Raw genomic sequence first — 23,361 nt, forward strand, 5'->3', positions numbered from 1 at the left:
CTGTCTTGTACCCCGGACTTTAGTCCTGTGTGTGCCTGCTTTCTGCCAGCTCTGGGGCTTCCGTGCTCTGAAATCAGAGTACTGTGTTGACACAAACACAACACCGACTGTAATTTTGACCATCTGAGCACTAAGCCAAATGACCTTGAGGTGTTGACAGGGAAACTCTTCTGGAGAAATTTACTTTTCTGTCTTTTTTTTTTTTTTAAGCCAGGGGAAAACCTAATTTTGGGTTCTCCTAATAGTCTGTAGTTCTAAATACAAAAACTTGAGTCAGCTTCCTTGTGAAGTAGCCAAACGGCAGCTTTGCCTCTGTGTTACCTGAGATTCTGTACAGGTAAGGTGACTATGTGGGCCATCCCCTGAAACAGGGGCTGGTCACTTTTTCCATAAGGGGCCAGATAATAATAAGATTTTAGGCTTTGCAGGCCAAACAGTCTCTATCGCAACTATGGAGCTCTGGTGTTGAGAGAGCAGCCGTAGACAATACACAAATTAACAGATGTGGCTGTGTTCCCATAAAACCCTATTTATAGAAATAGGCAGCAGGGTGGATTTGGCCTGTGGGCCATAGCTTGCCGACCCCTGTTCTAAATAAAGCAGGACACTTGGGAGAGTGGAAGGAGGAACCTTTAATTATTGTGCCAGGAAGACCAGTTTTATACTGGGAGGGTCGGACCCGTCAGCGTTTTCAGCACTCTGACACGTGTGAGGGAGACGGGAACGAGGGTCAGCTTGCTCCCCTGTCCTCACAGAGCTGCGGGGGAAGGACCCGCTGGGAGAACCAAGCAGCCCCCATAAGGGATCCTCGGGCTGCTGCCAGGGCATGGTGGGCTTGGAGTGGCTTACCTGAGGCGTGTCCCTCTCTTTCGCCCCTGTAGCACCTGCAGCAGCACGAGAGCGGCGTGGAGGGCGAGAGCTGCTACTACCACTGCATCCTGTGCAACTACTCCACCAAGGCCAAGCTCAACCTCATCCAGCACGTGCGCTCCATGAAGCATCAGCGCAGCGAGAGCCTGCGCAAGCTGCAGCGGCTGCAGAAGGGCCTTCCGGAGGAGGATGAAGACCTGGGGCAGATCTTCACCATCCGTAGGTGCCCCTCCACCGACCCCGGTGAGTGGTCTCGTGGGCATGGGCGGCCCGCGGCCGCCCGGGCAGTGGCCTCCCGAGGGCTTCGGCTCGGTGCAGCTGGCCGTCACGTCCATGACCAGCCTCACAGCTGACCATGGTGTTCTGAAGGGACACGCAGGGATTGTTGCTTTTCCCATTTTTTTTTTTTTTTTTTTTTTTTTTGCAGTATGCAGGCCTCTTACTGTTGTGGCCTCTCCCGTTGCGGAGCACAGGCTCCGGACGCGCAGGCTCAGCGGCCATGGCTCACGGGCCTAGCCGCTCCGCGGCATGTGGGATCTTCCCGGACCGGGGCACGAACCCGTGTCCCCTGCATCGGCAGGCGGACTCAACCACTGCGCCACCAGGGAAGCCCGCTTTTCCCATTTTTTAAAGGAACTTAGCACCACACTTTTCTTCAGGTGTCACAAGCCGCTGCCCAGGGAGCAAAAGCCAACAGACTATGTTTTGTCCCCTCTCCCCACATTCTTCTGGAGCGCGCTCTAGATTCAGTTTTTTGGTTCAGATCGACATAAAGCAAACGCTAAGCTGTGTCTTGCTCGGTATTGAGAATGGGCGGTGTGTGACCTCGAGTCTGGTCGGTAAGAATGAACTTCAGAGAAGATCGGAACATGTGTTTGCTATAAACGTTGCGACTGTATTGGAGAGCGAGCGACCCAGTTGTTCCTGGCTCAGTGCTGGCTGTTACTTCACAAAGAGGGTGGAGACCTTCCAGGGGAGCTCACCCCGCGCTTCCGCCTCCCACCCTGTCCTCTCACCCGCCGGCCCCTTCTCCTTCCTTCCCCGTGTGACTCTCACTCCCACTGGGACCTCGCTCAGTAGAATCTCCCCTCTTTCTTATCTTTTTAGCCTTCCAGTCCCTTTCTCTCTGGTCGGGAGCACAGGACAGTCACCTGTCTCTTTAAAAACCATTTATGGTTAAAGCCCTCCCTTAATCCTGTGTCCCACTCTCTCTCTCCAATAGCATCTTCAGATTCTTGAAAGAGCACTCTGTGTTGGTCCATCTCCTGTTCACACGTCAGCCTATCATAGCCCGTTTCCTCCCGTCCTCAAACCATCCTTGAGAAGGTCACCGCTGACTTCGGATTTTCTGAGCCCAGTGGCTACGTGCTGAGCCTTTTTCTTTCTGTGGTCTTTGAAATTGCTGCCCATTCCCTTCTGGAAGCGCCCCTCCCTGGACGTGTTTCTCTCCTGTCCTCCTGTTGCTCTGGACTGTCCTCCACGCCACGCCCCCGCCCCACACCCCGGCTCGTGGCCCTCAGGCTGCCCTACGTGCCGTCATCACCTGGGCACTAGGCCTGGCCCTTGGCTCCCAGCCTCTTGAAACTTTGTCTCCTGGTGTTGGCACGTGTGCCCTTCAGACAGCTTCCTGGACCTCTCACGGGCGCCAGCTCATACACGCTGGGCTCACAACTTCCCCTGCAGACCTCTTTCTCCTTCCGATGGCATGCTGTCGAATGACCTAGCCGGGCTGCAGACTCAGGCCTTTTGGTCTCTCCATCGCCTGCCGCATCCTCTCGGCCTCTCACGTGTCGTGGCCATGTGGGGACTTTAATCCTAATATTATCATTCACGTTTTTATGAAGTTTTTAAAGGCAAAAAGTTATATAAACCTTACTGTGAAAAATGGCATAGCCCCCGCCAGTCCCATTCCCCAGTGCACCGCCTTTCAAGTTTAATTGTTCCTTTTGTTACTTATTTCCATATTTCTTAACGAGCTTCTACTATTTCTTGATTAAAAAACTTTTTTTTTGGTAAGTTGTACACATTATCTGTTGGCTTTCTACTCCAGAAGATGGGGGTTTTACTGGTATGCCATTGTGCAAGCTCACACACTCCTAGCACTCACACACACACCCTCCCATAGTCCATACACACTCTCTCACACACACACACACACAGACACGGCGCCCACACACTCCAGCGCCCTGCACACTCAATCTTCCCCGCCCTTCACCTTCCATTATGATTAAATAGTAATTTGGGGGTGTATTAATATTCAGTGTTTTCATTATTCTGACTCTATAAATATTAATCACAGCTGAGCCATGTCGAGTTTTATCATTTCATTTACCTTCTTGTACAACTTTTTTGTTTTCCCTGGTTTTCTAGGTACCTACGATTAATTCATGGCTGACCCTCTGCCAGCGTAGACATTTTCTCATCTCCGAAGGCTCTGCTGTATCAGTGTCTCTGTTAGCTTCATTTCCTCCTGGAGACATCCCTCCCGAGCCCTTATGGACCCCTCTGCCCATGGCTCTTGTCTCCGTCACCTGGCTGTAGCTTTGCTCCCTTTTTCCATATAAACGAAACCGGATTCTTCAGTGGTGGGATAGACCAAAATTGGAGAATGCTTCCCCCCTGCTAGGATTATCACAGAGGAAGGGCCAGTCCTCCCGGCAGTCAGTCTGAAATGTTGCTTCGGGAAAGTACTGTGTGGGTACCAGGATGATTTTTGTCACCTCCAGGCCGCTGCAAGACTGACTGTGTCTTCCATGTGTATGGTAAATGCCCCTTTGGGTTAAAGTTCAGTCTTAATCTCTGGGGCTTGTGCTTCGTGTCTGACCCCATGGCTCTGCATGTGAGCCAGGGACGGGGCCCAGCACCCACAGACGTGCCAGTGCCATCTGGCTGTGGGAGTCCCTGCTCCCCACTGGGGCATTTTGGCCTGTTTGAGCCTGCCATTCCCCATTATTCTGCTATTAAGTCATTTCACAGGATTCTCCTTCCTCTGCCAATACACTCAGACCTATTTATTTCAGGGTTTAAAAATTTTTTTTTTGCGAGCTCTGCACACGTCATTGTTTCAATCTTCCGCTAAAAGCTGGTCCCTTTCGCCCCTCAATTCTTTCTTTCACTCTGCTCAGAATTCCCTTTTTATTAATGAGGTGCCCCAAACTAAATAGTGTACAGCTGCCATTTCACCCGGGGTCTATGGACTGGAACAAACAGTTCCCTGTTTTATAATGTAATACTTCTATTTATGCAGTCGCTCTGGAATTGCTTTCTTACACCATTGCCTTCTGGGTTTCTCTCATTTAATGCGTATTAGGGTTTTTTTTTTTTCCTCCTCCCAAAGTGTATGAGCAACTTTAGTCTAGATGATAGACTTCCTTTCTGTATTTCAAAATCCTTTTGTATTGTCTTTGGCCTGGAGTCATGTTTTTGCTCTCCACCCACCTCCCTCCCAACCCTGCGCCCCTCCCACTCATACGCTCTAGCTACGTTTATTTATACTCTTTACTAATGACAAAAGGGACAGATTATTAGACAATACTCATATTGGCATTAACAGTAACTCGGTTCCGTTTTAGAAACTCATTTAAGATAACTCATCTTATATATTTTAATATATCCTTTTCCCTCCCGCCGGGAACTGACTGTTAAAAACTTCTTGGAAGAACGTCTTCAAGAAAAGGGACATGGTGGGCCTAGTAGAGTTAAGACATTGAAAGTCATCAGCTTCAGGTTTTGTAAACACAGATTTTATAAAATACAGGCATACCTCGTTTCACTGTGCTCCACGTGCTTCGTTCTTTTCCAAATAGAAGGTTTGTGGCTGACCTGCATGGAGCAAGTCTGTGGGCCCCATTCTTCCAACAGCATTTGCTCACTTTGTGTCTCTGTGTCACGTTCTGGCAATTCTCGTAATATTTTAAACCCTCCACCAGCAAAAAATATGACAACCCCCTGAAGGCTCAGAGGATGGTTAACATTTTCTAGCGATAAAGTATTTTTAATTAAGGTATGTACATTTTTTAGACATAATGCTGTTGAACACTTACTAGACTACAGTATAGTGTAAATGTAACTTTTATGCACCCTGAGAAACCACAAAATTCGTGTGATTCGCTTTATTGTAATACTCGATTTATCGCAATGGTCTGGAGCCGAACCTGCAATATCTCTGAGGTATGCCTGTATTCCCAGTTTTCTCCTCTGGAACGTAAGGATTGGGTCACTAATCTTCAGCTGGAGACATCGTTCATGTAGCATAAGGCGGCCTCAGGGAACCTTTGGGCACCTTTCAGGAGCCCTGCCTGTTCTGACTGTAAGCCGCGTATAAACGGTGGCGCTGTCTAGGGTTTTCGTTCCTGGTATTCTGTCATCATCTGGTTAAACGATGGTGTTCTCTCTCCTTTCCTTCCTTTTCTTTCCTCCTGTCTTGTCCACATACCAGAAAGCTTTACACAAAAGCCATCAGAAATAACTTCCTTTCCTTCTCTGAGCCCAGGACCTCAGACCCCAGTCTCCTGTCGCCTTCTGCAGGTGGCAGGGCTTCCCTTGCTGAGACTGATGGAGTGGGCTCTACCATGGATTCTTCCCAGTGGGTGACAGAAATATCACTTCTTCAAATCTTACTTGTTAACTTAAGCCCATGTGTTTTCCAATCAGTCAGGCTTACCACGTAGCCTGCCAGCCCACGTGGAAGTGTAGAGAAGGAGAAATTGTGAAGGTCTCCTCTGCGCTTCAGAACTTTGTGGCAGTGGCCAGGACTTACACCCACCATGGGCCCTCTAACCCCTTGAGAGGCCTCATGACCAGACGTAAAGCATCTAGGTCCTGCCCTGCTGCACCAAAGGACTGAGTCTTGGTTGCTGACCATGTGCTAATAAGAAGTCCACCCTCCCTTACATGGTCCTGCTTGTGGGCAAGCTTCACCCTTACATCAGTGGGCAGGCTGAGTCCTGTATTATGTTGTCTTTAACCGAGTGTGATGGGCTTCGTCCATGCTACAGACATACATGTGCGCACGCACGCGTGCACACACACACACACACACACACACACACACACACACACACACACGGCCTTCCCATTTAAAAAAGCATGTCTTGGAATTATACATCTCAGAGAAAAGAAAGTGACCAAACTAGATGAGGTTCACTGCATCCCCACATTTTTTGTGTGTGACCTGGTCTTTCAGTTTGTGGCTTGAGTGTATTTTCTGCAAGATCAAGTGTTCTCCTGACTTTGTTGGGATTTAGCCTTTCTGTTTCATCCCCACACACAGATAAAGGAAGAGAAAGCCTGTTGTTGTGGCCACACCCTGGGTTATATCTCCCAGTTGCTGGCTTCGGCTGTTTGCTTCCCCTTAGTTGACCAGAAGCTCTTGAAAGATGGAAAGCTCTCGTAGGTGGATCGTGTGTAGGATCAGCTTCCCTGTTTGCTTATTAAAAAGGCATTTCTGGCTCCCGGGTGAAACTGTAGTTAATTTCACTCTATCAGTGCCCTGGGCTTCCAGAAGACAAGAGGTGCTTTGTGTTTCTGTCCTCAGCCTTCCTCTCCTTTTCCTCCTCCTGTTTCTCTTACCCTCGCCTTAACTACTTCTTTCACGGAGACGTCAACCTCCGAACATTGCACAGAAGTAATTTAATGATTCTTCATTGAGCACCTACTATGTGCGAGACTTTGAGTTGGGGGCACAGCTGCTGCTCTCCTCTCAGCTCTTGGTGTGGGTACACTGCATAATATGCCCGCCCAGGCATCCGGGGCAACTGGACGGTGGCTCAGTTTACAGAAGGCGCGCTCATTCAGAGTTTAGGGGAGTATTTTGCTTGGAGCGGAAGACGGCGGCCTCCTTCACTGACACATCTTTGGCGCTCAAGGTAGTGAATTCCTGGGGTCAGGGAGGCAGACACAGCTGGCCAAGTGATGATGTGGTTTTGGTGACAACCTTTACTGGAACACTCACCGGCTTCACTTGATGGGTTATTTTTTTGAACCAACTTCCAGGGAGTTCTGCTTAACTCATACAGTTTAAGAGAATAAGAAAATGTCCTGTTTTCCACTTTCTCATTTGTTTTTGTTTTGATTTTTCAAAATTGGCATAAGGCTGCCCTCTGAATATGAAGTGCATTTTTTTTTTTTGGTAAATGGCTAAATTATATGCAATTTCAGTGTCATTTTTCTTATAGCACTAAAATACGTTGTGGCCAGTTCTGAAGCACTATTTTCATAAAACCAGCACAGTTACGCTCTTTCCTTTTTCCTTTTGACTATGTGTCTTGTCCATGGGGTTTGGGAAAAAGTAGGATAAAGTATTTCTAGCTAGAAAAGTTAAATGTAAAAAGAATGTCAGAACAAATTGGGGTGACTGAAAATTTAAGCACTCATGGAGGAGTAGAGAAAATAGGACTTTATCTGTTTTAAATCCATTCCCTGATGAAGGACTATTGGGATAGGATTGTGAATTTCAGTGTGCTTTTTTAGATAAAGGGACATCATTATGTATCGACATGAGAAGAGAATATAATAGTGTTAAATGAAAAATGGAGTTTACAGAATAGGGTATAGTTTTGACTCTAATTTTTTTTAAAGCTTTTGAACTAACCATTCTAAGCATAGTTTGTAATTGGCATATCTGGCTGTTTCATGGGTGGGATCTAATAGAGTGTCAGGCGCATGGCAAGAGCTCAGATAGTGGTGGAGCTCATTGACAGAGCTATTAGCAAAATTGCTCACAAGAAACCAAGGGGTGAACCTTGGTTGTCTTTTGTTCATGGAGATAGTTTTCCGTTTGCCGACATAAAGTATACGTCGTTTGATTACTGTCTGATTTGCTTGCATTTTGCATCTACGTGAAGAGCACAGGAGTACTTCTTAGGGTGTATACTGCCTTGTTTTTTTGTTGGAACAGAGTTCCTGATTTGCCTTAATTAGTCCTCTAACAATCTACAAAGGTCAGCGCCAGTTGCCTGTTCATTTACATTTGTAATTGTGATGGCTTCTGATTACACATTCCTTGTTTTAGTCCTTCCTCTACGTATATGCTAGTGTGTCCTCCCCTCCTCCCACACGTGTGTGCATGCCTAGGCGTGCATGCACACACACACACACAGGCACCCACACCCCAGGCCAGTGTAGAAGCTAAGGATCTGTCTCTCCATACGAAACAGCTTTGTAGTGATGGCACCGTCTTCCTGAAACGCCAGAGTCTGTTATGAAGAGGCATCTTGGAGAGGCTGTTGCTTCTAAGCTAGGAATATAATGAAGCCAGAGTCAGGGAAATGACGTGGATACCAGGCAAGAAGTCCGAGAGCCGTTATCTAGGAGCTTTCTTGAACTGGGTAATTAAGGACAATTAAGGTTTTCTGCTTGCTCTCTGCAAAGTGTGCTAATGATCTGGTGTGTGGGAAGGCGGACACGTGCGGGGTGCTGGTTCACTGCTGTCCCGTGCTCCCGGTCTGGAGGGGTCCCTCTGGAGAGGATGTGACATCACCAGGATAGTCCTTGGGCAGTGGGTCCAGGGTCTACGACCTCCCAGCTACTCTGTTTCCCTTCTGTCTTCTCCAGAAGAGACGAGCGTCTGCACCAAGACATTCCACCTTTTAGAAATTATCTGAGATCTGGCTGCAGTAGCCTGAGTTGCAATGATTATCATTTATTCGCCCTTTGATACTCTGGATCCACCATTTACTAGTTGCTTTATTTTCATGGGAGGTTCAAAGCTGTCGAGGATTTTTGGTTTTATTTCAGTATATAGCCCTGGAGCATACATTGCCTATATATTGGGCTGTATGTATGGCTAGACATTGCCTGCCCGGTTAGCCCTGTCCTCAGCTGGGGGCTCTAGTTGTCTTGCATGCTGTCCCCTTGGGTAGGTAGTGGTGTGTGCCCTTATCGCCACCCTGCGCTGTCCACTCTGAGAGGTAGCGGCACTGTGGCTGCTCCCTTCCAGGGAGGCTGATACCAAGGGGCACAGCAAAAAGATAAAAGAAAAAAAGGCGCCTGCTGATGGTAACTGGAATTAGGAGAGACTGGGGGTCCTTTTGGAGGGGGGATATTGAGGGTGAGCATTAGGGGTCTCCCCTTTAGGGCTGTGAGCATGTCAGAGAGCCCAGAAACACAGGGATCCCCAAGGGAGACAGAGAATGTCATGACACACCAAGTATCACTTCAGTGAAACTTTTCTGCCAAGTCACCTTTGAAAGGGGTATCCAAGGAGCTTGAAAGTTTGCATCTTGACAGAGGAACATGGGTAGCTAGCCAGTGAGTCGGTGTTTGCGCTGGGCTGGGGTTAGGGCTGTGCACCTGGATTTCATGTGGGTTGGGGATGGCGGTAGCAGGATGGGGCGGTCATCATCTACTGTCGTCCGCCACGTGGGCAGAGCCTCATCCCAGCACTTCACGCCTCCTGTGTTGCCCAAATGTAATTTTTCAAGAGAAAGGAAGATTTGTGCTCGTTTTGCCTTTAGGAATGTCTAAAGAATCCATTTCTTGGGCTAGTTATATTAAACTTGTTCCTGACCTTGGCAGGGGGCCAGGGAAATAGAACATGCGTCTGTCTCTTTGCTTACAGAAATAGCTCAAAGCCTTCTTCTCAGAGTTACAGATGTTAAGGAAGAAGCCCCTTCAAACTGTGACCCAATTAGGAGAATTATAATAGTCCCACATGATTTTTTCAAACATTGACTAGCAGTGGAAAGCTTTCTGGCCTCCCAAATCAGAGTAAGTGCTGTCCGGAGTCCCCTGGTCGTTGGGTTTCTAGATCCCTTGAGAGCAGCAAGGAAGCTTCTCCAGATTGTCTGTCTGCCCGTTCTGCACGGCAGCCACAAGCCCCCTGTGGCTATTTAAGTTTAAATTAATTAAGGTTAAATAAAAATTTAAAATTCAGTCTCTCTTGTCATACTAGCCAAACTTCAAGTGCTTCTTAGTCACATGTGGTTCATGGCTACCTTGGTGGACAGAACAGATTTCTAGAACAGTTCAGAAGGTTCTGACGGACAGCGCTGGCCGGCTGTGAGGGCGCGTGACACACTTACCCTGGCTTTGGGTTCCTCACTGGGATCCTGCAGGTCCAGGCTGGGTTTGGGCTGCACTTTCCATAAAACTCTTTGGTTTCCGTTTTAAAGAATATGGTGCCTACCTGCCACCTGCTTTCTGCCGGGCTGCGTAGGGTGTGTTCTTTATTGCTTTCCCATTTCTCTTTTTGCTTTTTTTTTCCCCCCTCAGTTTTTCTCAGTATGGGAGAAATATGTTTTCAAATAGGCTTTTACTTTGGGTTTTGCCACTTTAGCCTAATCCATTAGCAGTTCTGAGGGAGTTGGGAAGGACTTTGTAAGGATGTATCCTTCAGAGTGGTTGTTAAAGGGCTTTGTATAGTTTTTTTTTTTTATAGTTTTATACCTCAAGACTATATCTTGAGACCTTTTGTGTGTTTGTTAATAAAAAGAGCTATTTATTGCTTTTAAAAGATCCTTGACTTCTGCTCTAATTAGAATATTAAAAATTGGACAGTATGTGATTTTTCTTGGAACAGGCCTGTCTGTTGTTTTAACGCAGTTTTATCCAGATCTGTTGCCCTCTCATGAAGACACAAAAAGAATCTATGTGCTTTGCTCTCACCATTTTCCTTGGGTTAAAATCCTCTGCTTAGGACGGAGTTTGTCCTTTCAGATTGCCTTAGTTTGTTTAGAGCTGCCATAACAAAATACCATAGGCCGAGTGCCTTAAACAACAGAACTTAATTTACTCCCAGTTCTGGAGGCTGGAAGTCCAAGGTGTTGGCAGGTTTTGTTTCTCCTGAGGCCACTTTCCTTGGCATACAGACGGCTGCTTCTCTTCTTCCATGGTCTTTGCTCTGTGCTCAGCCCTGTGTCTCTCTGTGTGTCATAATGTCCTCTTCTTATAGGGATAAGTCGGGGTGGGCCCTAATCCAATCTAACACTCATTTTTAACTTATTCACTGCCTTAAAGATCTTTCTCCAAATACAGTCATAGCTGAGGTGTTGGGGGTTAGAGCTTCAGCATATGAATTTGGGGAACACATTTCAGGCCGTAACATTGACTCTCTGACCTCTGAGGCCAGTGTCTTGTTTCTTTATCTGTGGTCCTTTTGGATGTGGAAGGAGGGCAGGAGGTGGAGATGGGCTCAGAGGCGGAGGGCGGTGGTGAGACCCTGGACGCAGCCCTCCCGCAGCATTGTCAGGACCTGCTGGTCCCTCCGTAGCTTCCTGCTCCCAGCCCTTGGTCCTCGGTGAGGGCCTTGGCCTGTGAAGAAAAACAGAGCAAGCTTCTTGGCAGAGGACTCCAGAGGAGTCCCCTTGTTAGATCAGGAAAGGGGTCAGAGTGCTGTGCCCACTGAGCTCGTTGAACCAGGAGGCTTTTCTCACCTGTCCTGACACAGCCTCTGCTCAAACCTTCCACGGATGGGCCCCAGGGGCACAGCCAGCCCCATGTAGGGATAGTCTCGTGCCTGAGAAACTTGGCAGTCTGCTCCTGGGGACACCTTGCCCTTGTCGAGGGTTCTCCAGTAGGCTGTCACGTATGAGGCTCTTGTGGGAGGATCTATAGCAGTAGCGACTCCTCTCTCTCACCCACGGGTGCTTTCAAGGACAAGCACAGCTCCCTTGTAGATCTGTGGATGGTGTTTAGTGGCCCTGTTTGGTTTTTGGCCTGGCTGGAGTGAGTGCCCACCCCCGCCCCCTAGACCTCTCCGCCGTCTACGACCTGCTTTGCTGGAGAATTCTACATGGTGTCTATTGGTTGGGCTTCCATCCAAAGCATTTTGTCGGTTGCCGGAAGTGCCTGAAGGACTCTGACTCCATGTGGTTTTTACCTTATCTGTGTCAAATCCTCCAGGATAAAGGCCCCAGTGTGTGAGTTTGCACCCTTTTCATTTCGGGCCCACCCCTCACATGTGTCCATAGGGCAGGTACATCCTCTTCCCCAACCCTCATCTTTCCCAGATGCGAATCTGGGATGCAGGTTTCACGACTGACCTCCAGAAGGGCCTCCCTCTGCAAGAGTGTAAAGCAAGGCATGTTCACTGCTTCTCAGCCATCGTAGGTCTCAAGTCTCCAGGTTCCCCCCGTTCCAGACTGTGTGCTCAGTGCCACGTGTGACTAGGAGCTGCCGTGTTAGTGCAGACAGAAGGAAGAACGTCCTTCGGGACGTTCTCATGGGTGGTGCTGCTGTAGACAGAGGCTCAGGGCAGCGCTCTTCCCGTTGTGTCCTGCCTCCGTCCTGTGGGCTGCTGACCTCATCCAAGGGACGAGCAGTGCTTTGTCCCAGGGACAGGCTTCTTCGTATCCAGAAGGGAATATAATCCACTGCCGGATCCTCTCGGGGTAGAAATGGAGAAACCCGTCAGACAGGTGAGAGAAGGGGCAGCAGTCATCTGTGACTCTCCAGCCAGCAGAGTTTAAGCCTTGGTTTTCTCCGAGAACTGGAAATGGTTCGCGCGGTTTTCCTAATATTCAAAACCCTTTCGTGATTTTCTTGTGTGAGTCAACCCAAGAAGGACTGAGAAACCGCGCAGAATGGAGAGGGCAGCCCTGCCCCGGTGGGCTTGGGTGGGAGTCTGTACCGGGAACTGTGTGAGGCACTTAAGTGGTGAGGGTGTGGCCCGGCCATGGACCAGGCAAGCTTGTGTCCACCCCAGACATGTTCATGCCGATATTGCGGTGGATGTGAGCTGGAATTTGGGTTGGTGGGTCTTGAATTATTAACAGAACAATGAAGTCTGTGTAGGCAGTTAAATTTAGAACAAAATCAAAATTGACAAAGGGAGGGCAAGAAGATATAAGGAGGATGGGGAAATGCTGAAGAGTTTGGAAATGAAGAGGCGAAGATGAGGCACAAGTAGGGAAAAGACAGTATCTGACTTGCCTTGCTTCTTTTTTTTTTTTTTTTTTTTTTTTTTTTTGCGGTACGCGGGCCTCTCCCTGTTGTGGCCTCTCCCGTTGCGGAGCACAGGGCTCCGGACGCGCAGGCTCAGCGGCCATGGCTCACGGGCCCAGCCGCTCCGGGCATGTGGGATCTTCCCGGACCGGGGCACGAACCCATGTCCCCTGCACCGGCAGGTGGACTCTCAACCACTGCGCCACCAGGGAAGCCCTGCCTTGCTTTAGAAGAGAACCACGGCAGGGGAAGAAGCGACTGGTTTGAGTCCAGAAGTGGAGCTCTTTAATCCTGCATGCATGGGCGTGTCCTTAGTATGGCCACACGCCACTCTAGGCTCTGGGAAAGCCGCCGGCAGGGAGGGAATGCAAAGTCCGGACTTTGCCCTCTAGTAAGGGGGAGACAGACAGCAGATAAACAAGTAGATGATGTCAGGTGTGCAAGGTGCTATAAATATAGAGCCAGGCGGGGCAGGGTGTTATATAAGGCGCTCTGGGGAGGCGACAGGTGACATCGGAGCTGAGCGGGAGCGGCCCTGACAGAGGGCCCAGCAAGTGCGCAGCCCCTCGGCTGATTGGAGGAGCAGCGGGCAGAGGGCTGGCGGGCTGGGAGCTGTGGTCCAAGCAGCCCGGTCCTGTGGACCCTGGCAGGATGCAGGGGGATTTGGAATTTGCTCCCATCTAGATGGGAAAGGTCAAAGCAGGGGAGTGACGGTGCAACTTCCACTATTCTGGTTACCATGGAAACTTGATTTGCATGTCCACTGTCGTACACATGTGAATTGTCTCCCTCCCCATCACCCCCAAGTAAAGGAGCCCCTCAGGCAGGGAGGAGAGGGGGTACCACAGGGTGCAGTCTCTGCAGGGTGTTTGTGAGCCAGGATGACCGCAAGTGGAAGGGGCTACGTTGACCTTGAACTGCTTAGAAGCCACTTTCTGGGATCAGAGTAGCTCTTTGGAGTTCTCTGGTTTAGCCCAGGGGTCAGCGGTTTTTTCATAAAACAAAATCCATTTCTGGTGAGTCATCACGCAAGTGTGAAGCACAGGACAGACTCGTGTCCTTTAGACTCGAGGATGAGCTGTCTCTACTACAACATAAACACCATATGTGAAGAGTGAGAAACTGGCTCTGGTCAGGGTATGTGTTAGAATGACTAGAGCGAAGTAATAACCTTCCATCTCTTCCTGCCCTCTACCTTCTGATAGGCGTTCACATTCCACACAGCGTCTCGGTGTGTCAGAGGGTGATGTGTATTTCCTGGACAAGAATTCCTTTTCACTACTTAGTGTCATAATCCAGAAAGTGTGCAGTGCCCTAACACCTGTGTTCTCTTGGTTTCCCTGGTGCTGCGTGTCCAGAGGTCATTATCCCGTTCTGGGTGGCTGATGACCTCGCTCTGACTTGCGTGTCTATCCAGCCTTTGACAGACAGGCCTGATCTAATTCTGCAGCCATTTTTTCTCTCCGTGGACATGTGTCCAGACCCCAGGCAGATCTGAAGACTTCCTTAGAACCCATAAGACCAGGAAGATTTGTGCCCTACTATACTGTTTTTTCCTGGGCTTGCTTTAATCAGGAATGCAGACTGGGGTGTGTGTGTATGCGTGTGTGTATTTCCAGTAGATGGTGTGCAGGTGCAGGGCCTTCATTCCCTTCTATGAGGCAGTATTACACGGCTAAGTAAATTTAAAATGGGCAAGAGTGATTCTTTTTCAATAACGGGGGTCACTCCTGCCCGCTCGCGGTCCTGGTCCCTTTGGGATTGTCAGGCTCGCATTGAAAGGGCCCTGGAGGGAAGGATGTTGGTATATATCATGGATATTTGGAAAGAAAGTTTCAGCCGCACCTGGCTGCCGTGTGTGAGGACAAATCTAATTTATTTTAAAAATTTGGCCACAGGCAGCCTTTTCTGTCTGTTTCTTTTGGGCGGGGAGGGGGGACCTGGGTTGAAAAGCAGCAGCAGGCTATGGTTTGCATTTGTTTTCTTCCAGATTTGACCAGCCAGCAGAAGAGAGATTATCTCTAACGGATATGAAAGGTTTAATCATTTTAATTTTGTTTTTATTAAAGTTTATCATAACTTTTTCCCCCAACGTGCCCTGGTAGAACGGAGGGGAGAGAAGAGGAGGTAATATAAATATACACAAACCCCCAAGCACTTGGTTAATAAACTCTCTAAGGGGACGGCCCACGTGGGGAGGAAGTGGCTGCATGGCTGAGGACAGTGGTCTGACCGGGGCATGCCGTGACAACCCTGAAACGTGGCCGGCATCTCCCAAGCTTCCCGGCCCCCTCCAGCAGACACTTGCCATGGGGAGCTCTTGGTGTTCATTAAAGAGAGAGAGAGAGGAAGCTTCAACTCTTGTCTTACTTTATCATGGTTCTCAAATGGACTGGATCCCCAAGCCATTTCTAGCTATAAAGAAGCCTAAATTTATAGAGAATAATAGAATTTGCTTAGATTCTTCTACCCCTTATCATAACAATGAAATGTATGAACCTGGATATTCTGAAGACTTACTTTAGGTCAAAATCCCTGAGGGGCTGTGTGTGTTTTATGAAACAGCAAAGTTGGGATAAAAATAGTCTTTAGTTTTGGGGGTAGGAAAACTGTCCTATATACATGATGGTGAAACAGAGCAGGTAGGATCCTAGAGGAACGGGACTGTTGGCTAATTTTCCGTTTAGGGCAATAAAAGAAGCTTGTTTCAAAGTGAATTGTCCCAAATCACCTGGGTGTGGACTGGAGTCACCCCTGGCCTCAGCTCAGTCTTCCCTCGCCCCGTGACTGGAAAACCCCATGGAGGCATGACTGTTTGGAATCCCATCACCTGGACCAGGTGGGATGTTGCATGGCCTGGGAATGATGAAGTTGTGTTCACGCCTGTGTTCTCATCAGGCTGGAAATTGGACTTGCACCCTTCAGCCATTTTTTTAAAGCAGTGGGATGAAAGCACTGTCATCTCCTTAAACCTGACTTAAGCAGGTAGCTCACTTAACCTTAATACATACCAGTCTTGAAGTTCTGGGAGACGTTCAGGCTTTACAGTACTTTCTCTGCCGTTGTTGGGTGGTGGGTGGTTCATCAGTAGAGAAGCAGCTTTCCTAGTGGTGGCTGAGACTCCGGTTCCTCGAACCAAGCAGAAACCGCACTGAGGAGGGTTCGACCCAGCCGCTAGCGTGAGTGAATGACCCGGCCCCTGGCAGGCCGTGTGGGCTGTCACACGTGCTCCATACAGGTTCCCTTGGGGTCTGCGGGCTTCCATGAGGAGCTGTGTTGGGTGGAAGGCTTCCCAAACCAAGTGTGTCTTCTGAGAAGGAAAGCCAGAGCCAGAGACTGTCCCAGGTTTGCAGGCACCTGTTGTGCCCAGCAGGCTGTGTCCAGGCAGGAGAGTGTACCAGTGACAGCGCAGCAGCCTGTCACTTTGGAACTGTCTTATGAGAGTGACTTGAACCAGTGAGGGGCAGCTTTCGTGGTCACTGTCAGCTGGGGTTGTGTGAACAGTAGAAATGCACAAACGCAGGCCCATGTCGTTCCCTGCAGGCTCTTACCCACAGTTTAGGCAGCCCTCCATGAGAGGAGGAGAGACCTGGCTATTCCACAGAATTTCTAATTTGTATGTGAGGTCTTAGTCTCATATTTTCAAAGCTGTGTAGACTCTGAAGACAGCAGAAGGTGGGGAAACAAAAATACATCTCTTCTTTGATCTCACAGCATTCGGCTGTGAGTTGCGGAGGCACCCCAAGAGTGCTGACATGAATTAGGGGCTTCATTTTCCCTCACACAAGCAGACTTGGGAGGAGAGCAGTCAAGTGCAGGAGTGAAGGCCGCACAGGGCCAGCAGGGACCCTGCTTCCTTCCATCTTTCCACACAGCTGTCCTCATCGTCTCAGGATGGCCGCTCCGTCTGTGCTCTGGGCGGGAGGAAGCGGGAAGGGGAAAGCACAGGCACCACCTGAATTCGATTCTTCCAAAAGCTTTCCCCAAAGCATCACCCAGTTACTTCCTCCTGCATCTCATTGGCTGGAACTTGGTCCCATGACACTCTGTGGGCACAGAAGAAACTGGGAGACGCAGATTTTAACTGGGGGTATTGCTGCCCCGAATAAAAGGAGTGCTCTGTCACAAGGAAGAGCAGTTATTAGGAAGGCAGATAGGAGCCTCTGCCACACATCTTTTAAAAGATAAGGAGGGGATTAAGCCAACTGTTATGAAAATGTGGTGGAAATCTGGGTAGCCACTAGGAATAATGTTATTGATTAATATTTAAGGATATCAAAGAAAGTTCAGTAGACAGGGAAGCAAGACCCCAAATCATATATAATTGTCCTAGTTTCCTTTAAAGTATATATAAATATATTGAGGTGTTATCACTGATTGTGGGCGATTTTTACTTCCTTCACACTTTTTGTATTTTCAGGATTTTCAACAGGAGGCACTTATTGCTTTTATGATCGGGGAAAAAAAGGCAAACTTTAAGTGTAAGGAATAGAGAAGTTGGTAATTACTATCTCGTGTATGAAATATACTTGATGGAAAAAATAAGATGAGTAATAAAGGGGAAAATCTATAAACCTGTAGTGATGATGGAATGATGATGAGTAACTGTAGTGCTATGGATTCATCAAGAGCAAATCCCGTCATACTAATAAGATAAAAGGAAATAATGTACGTCAATTCTCATTGCAAAGGGAAGTTGTATAGTACAGATGCAAACTTATATTCTGGAGGCTTTAAATGTACTTCAGTAACATTCAACATCCTCTCCAAGCATCGTTTCAAGGTGACTCAGGGGCCATTCTTTCCCCCATTTTTACTCTGGAAATACTGGGGCGTGTTGAGCTTTTCAGTTGTTTAAGCCCCTGTTAGTGTAAACACTAGTTTCTGTGGAAAAGTATGAAAGAATAGGAGAAATGACCCCTGCCTATTGTCTTCGGGAGGATTTCACACACACACACACACACACACACACACGATTAACACAGTTCAAGATGATCCGTGGTAATCACTAGATAGTAGGGCAGGGCAATTGAAGATCCTGGGCCTTCTGAGGTGTGGGGAATTCTTGGGTTGAACGACTAGGGAAGCTCCAAGAAGCAAGCAAACCTGTTCCTGGTAGAGTAAGATTCTCGGCCTTCTGGGCGAGTTCAGGAGTTTGGTCGGGGGCCAGGGAGCCAGGCCATTCAGCCAGACAAAGGACCCTGGGCAAGGACCACCAGCTGTAGACCCATTTCCTTCCATCATTTGTATCTAGCTTCCTCCGCTCTCCCCTCCACCACGCCAGTCTGCCCCTTTGAGAGACAGACAGGATTGCAAGTGTGAATATCATAGGTATATTAAAAACAAATACATCAAAACTACTGTCTTTTCCATAACCTCCTTATCAGATTCTGAGCCTAAAGAGAAATGTTCACATGTGTTGAACCCTGACTAAAAGAAAGACTAATAAGCAGGGATAATATATTGATTTCTGGGCTATATGTGTTGAGGGGAACTGCAAATGCTGGTGAAAGTTTTGTTTTTATTTAACATTTTCATTAGTAACTTGAAAACAAATAGTAAATGAAATTTGCATACAATCTAAAATATTTATGCAGTAATGTGTATAATTGCCAATACTTAACACAAAAATATATATAATTGGACTAGAGATGTTAGGAATCTTACTGTATTTTATTTTCAATTTGTAGGTTTGTTTCGTCCATGGTTGTTCAGCAGTTAGTTGTGATTTTGGTGTTTTTGTGAGAGCGGGTGAGCTCATGTCCTTCTACTCTGCCATCTTGTCTCCACCTCTCAATTTGGACTTTTTAAATGTTTTTATTTTGATGTAATTGCAGACTTACAGAAAAGTAAAGAGTAAAAAGAATTCCCATATATCTTTACCCAGATTCCCCAAATGTTAACATTTTAGCACATTTGCTTTCTCAAGCTCTCTTGCTCTCTCACACACACTTACTGTCTACATACCTATGTAGGTCGGATACACACACACACACACACACACACACACACACACACATACACACACACACGGAGGTATACACATTTTAATTTTTTTCTGCCCATTTCAGAGTAAATTTCAGACATGGTGCCATTTGATCTCCAAATATGTTAATGTATATTTCCTAAGAACAAGTTACATAACCACAGAAAAATGGTCAAAATCAAAAAATTAACACTGATACAAAACTACTAGGTAATCTACAGATCTTCTTCAAATTTTCCCAGTTATACCATTTATATGAAAAAAATCCCAGATCACAAGTTGTATTTGGATGTCCATCTCTTTTTAAAGTCTTGTAATGTAGAACAGTTTCTCATTCTTTCCTTTGTCTTTTACAGCCTCCACGTATTTGATGAGTATAGGTTAGTTAATTTGTAGAGTGTCCTCAAATTGAGTGTGTCTGATGTTTCCTTATGATTAGAATCAGGCTTCGCGTTTTGGTAGAAATTCCCAAAAAGTGTTGTTGTTCTTCCCAGTACATTGTATCAGAAGGGACATGGTATCGATTTGTCTCTTTATTGGTGATGTCAACTTTGATCAGTTAGATATGGTGACAGATAGTGATTACTTTGTTATGTTAGTGAAGAGTCAGTAGTTACGGTGATTAGTTATCCATTGTAAAGTCACTGTTTTCCCCTTTGTAACTAATGAGAATCTAGTGGAAGGATACACTGAGTGTATTCAATAAGGAATTGAATTTTTAAATGGGATTATTTGGAAAAATGTATGGTAATAAAAAATCAATAGGTAGAAATATTTGGCAAAAAGAAAGAAGTATAGTCATTAAAGTTGATTTTTAAAGCTTATGTATTATTTACCAGTTTCTAGAGGATTAAGTAATTTGACAATCCAGAATATTGAAAGAGTGAAAAGAATTTTCAAAAATGCCCCTGATGGTAGAGTGAATGAGGAACACTGAAAGGAACCAAAGAAGTGGTTCTAGTATAAGAAGGAAGATAAGCGTCAGCTTGGACAGAGCCTGAAGAGCAGGGTCTTAGGAATGTGAAAGTTGGGACTAGGGTAACTCTTGATTCATTTCTAATTCCATTATTTTTGGAAAACAAGCACCTCTTGATCTCGTCGGTGTGCTCGGATGTAAGTGGGCCTCTGGTTGTGGAACGCTCCAGCAGGATGGGTCGGTAGCCGAGTGCAGAGCGCAGAAGGGAACGTGGGGCCTCTGGCGTGCACCCTGCCGTGCGGTGTGTCTGGTTCCCTCCTCCGGTCCCGCAGTACTTTAGCGTAAGCCCTAGTGAGGGCATTTGGTGAGCTTTCCTTTCCTCTCTGCTAAATCGAATACAGTTCTCTGTCCTTGTTCCTTTACTCTCCGTCTTCTGCCCTGTCTCTGAGGGGCGCAGGGGAGAAGGCCCCTCTTTGCCCTGGGATGTCTCGGAAGGCACAGCCTCTTTCCTCTTCACCTTCCACTCCTTCCTCTTACTGGCTCTGGTGGAAATACGGCCTCCTCATTTTTCTTCTTCTTGCATCAAATTGTGGTCAGCTGTTTCTCCTGTCCATTCTTAGAATTCCTGCCCCATGCTTACCTGTCTTCCTTTCTGGAGGGGATTATTCCTCCCTTCATCTTCAAGGCTGTACATACAGTAGGGCCCTGTCTCCCTGACTCCTTAGGTGAACAGAGGTCTAGTGAGCCCTTGGTGGAGCAAAGGAGACGGAGAAGCCGAAGGGGAACGGGACATGCTCTGTGCCCAAGGGGGCTCACTGTCTAACAGGAAAAGATTCCTAAAAAGACCACTGACACGGACTCGGAACACTGCTGATATGCCAGCATGTAAAGGGCATGGGATGTTCTCTGTGGCCAGTGCGTGGCGTGTGAGCCGGTGGATAGGGTGGAAGTAATTCCCCAGGGGGACTGGGGCGACCCACGTTCTCCATGAGAGAGGGAGTTTGGACTTCCCTCTCGGAACCGGGAACCACGAGATGCTTGTACTTAGCAGAGTCACGTGACCTCACCCTGTTTTAGGCAAGCAGTACTGGCTCCTGGGTGGAAGATGGAAGGGTTTGAAGGTGAAGCTCATGTGTGGTGACAGGTGAGGATCTGTGCTAATGGAATTGGGGAGGGCGGATGGTGGTACGAGTGAGATACTTAGTTCTGTTTAGGCAGTTCCATCTGGGAGACATGGAGAGAAAGCAGCTAAGGATGATTGTATGGTGTCTGGCATGGGTCCCTAGGTGGGTGCTGGCGCTATAAGTAGGAGAGAGCAAATCAAGATGGAGGTGTGGGTAGGAAGGGAAGTTATCGTTGAAAGCACTTTATCGGCCTCATCTCCCAGTTTTCTTAATGAATATACTGCTTAATCTGTACCACAGAGTCTTACACATAATTATAATTATGTACTGTTTATTTATCTCATATTCCGAAAAGATTTGACGGCCTTGTCTGGCTGGTTATTTAATATCTGCTGACTGTTCATCCCTAAAATTGTAAACCTCTGTGGAGCAGGGACCACGTCCTATGCTGCTTGCGTGGCACCCGGTCCAGGATCTGTGCCACTGGCGAGCAGCTCAGCCAGTGTCCTCTTGCTGGATCCCTGTGGGTCCTGCGGTCAGCTCTGAGCCTGCCCTGCCCCTCGCACTTACTCTGCTGTGTCCCCACGGCTGCTGTCTTTTTCCTGCGTCTCTGAACGTTCACCCCCTTGCGACCTTTAGTGAGAACTCGCCAGAAGAGCCACCTAAGCAGGTTTGTGCACTGACCGGGGGCACCATCAGAAGAGGAAAGCTGCCACCTTGACAAAAAAGTGCCTGGTCACGTACATCATTTCTCTTTCGTTTCTGCGAAAGATCGTACTCTCCCTGGGTCCGCTGCTTTTCACCTTGGCTAGAAATTTGACAGGAAATGACGACAGGCGCAAAAACAGATGGTCCATCCGAAACAAATGTGGATTACGGGTTTAAACTGCTATCAGCAACAAATGGAGGAAGAGTGGAGCTGCCTGCTCATTGGCTCCAAGGGGGCACTAGCTCACAGCAGCGTTACGTACAGTACTGCTCCTACGGCCCTCAGAGCTGGGCGTGTTTTGTCTTCCAAAAGGTTTTCCGTGTGTCTCTCCATCCTCTGGATAGAAGGGGGACACACTCCAGAGCCAGTACGTGTCTTCCGACTCAGGGTGACCCAGGACGCGCCTCTCTCATTTGATAAAGTGCACCTTTCCTTTGTTCTCTTATCTGGGTGATGCTATTCTCGACTTTCCCCGACCCTGCTTAAGAAGTTCTGGTCTTTCTAAATTTAGTGAAACTACTCAGGGTTATCACATAACATGCTACCCTGCTGTCATTCGCTGTGTGGAGTAGAACTAAGGGTGTGCTTTTCTCAGCAGAGTCACAGATGACAGGTTTCCGGAACATTTAGGGCTGGGGCTAAGGACGCCGACCGGGTAGTCTTACGCTGGGTTAGTGAGACTTGACAAACCAGACCCTCCAAACTAAGGAAAGCAAGACATGCTTCCTGTTTGTAAAATGGCAATGTGTATGAGGGGTTGGGAAATCCCACAGCCTGTAAGGATGGGACTTCCCCCTCCCCAAAGACAATGGCGATTCATATTCTGCAGAACTTCCTTCCAGAAAGACTGTAATTTAGGGAATCTGGGTATTTAATGTTTCTCCTGTCATCCCCAGGTCATTTTCTGACTTCAGGGAGAGCTGGGCTTCAGGTCGGCGGGTCTGTGCTTGTATCAAAGATGCAGACAGGGAGGAGGGGACTAGGGGGGGTTCCACGAAGAAAGGTTGCTCTTGTACACTGAACGTTTCCAAGAGCTGAAATCGCTTTGAAGAACCTCTGGGTTAGAGTGAAAAAGCCCCGTGAATGTGCTCAGACCTTCTGCTGTGACCCAGCGCCCATGTCCTCTGCTTCTGCATCTCCTCAACTCCAAGGAAACGTCTAGGTTCTCTAACCTTTCTCTTGCAGCAAACCTTGGGGGACTTTAGGGTCAGACCTGGTTTCGAGACCGTTTAAAAATCACATGGTAGTTTAGATCCCGGCTTTTCTGTGCTGGCTGACTTCGGTCAAGTTACATAATCCAGGGATTCTTGACCTTTCCAGGTAATCTGATACACAAGATGGTCCCTCACCCCCCAAAAACTGCATGGATACAAAAAGTCCCGCGTGTCTACTTCAGGGACCCCCAATAGCACACCTCTAAAGCATCAGTTGTTTTATCTGTAAAAGGGGCACTCGGGCACAATTTGGGGTCTGTCTCAGTAATTCTCATATGACAGTTAAGTGAGAGAAGATACATAAAAGTTTCATCCTTAACATGAAGTCTGGCACAGAGCTGATGCACATTCTTTCTGTCTCTCATTCACTCTCACTCTCCTCCTCTCTCCCCAAAACGGCTGTGCCTTGGCCTATAGTACATTTGCCAAGGGAGAAAAGTTAGTCTCATTTCATTTGGGGATCATTTGTTAGGATAGAGCCCTGCCAGATTTTCATTTTTTCTGTCCACAATGATTTCTTTGTTCCCTTTTTCCTCCCTCCTCCTAGGGCATCTCATGGCCGGAAGCGTCGCATTATCTTTTTGGTCTGCAGCTTTCACACACCCATGTCTTTCCTGTAGGAGGGGATTGAGCTCGGAGAAGCTTCGTGTCTGTTTCTT

General features: G+C 47.7%; 1 protein-coding gene across 1 annotated transcript in view; it reads left to right on the forward strand.

The window, feature by feature from the left end:
• Window positions 1–23,361, forward strand: part of ZFHX3 (zinc finger homeobox 3) — a 241,888-nt gene that overhangs the window by 137,504 nt on the left and 81,023 nt on the right. Inside the window, exon 4 of the mRNA XM_032612614.1 lies at window positions 882–1,113. Within this exon, the coding sequence (XP_032468505.1) occupies window positions 882–1,113 (232 nt within the window). The remainder of the gene's footprint in view (window positions 1–881; window positions 1,114–23,361) is intronic.

Source organism: Phocoena sinus, chromosome 19, assembly GCF_008692025.1.
Source record: "Phocoena sinus isolate mPhoSin1 chromosome 19, mPhoSin1.pri, whole genome shotgun sequence".
In the NCBI taxonomy this organism is placed as follows: Eukaryota; Metazoa; Chordata; class Mammalia; order Artiodactyla; family Phocoenidae; genus Phocoena; species Phocoena sinus.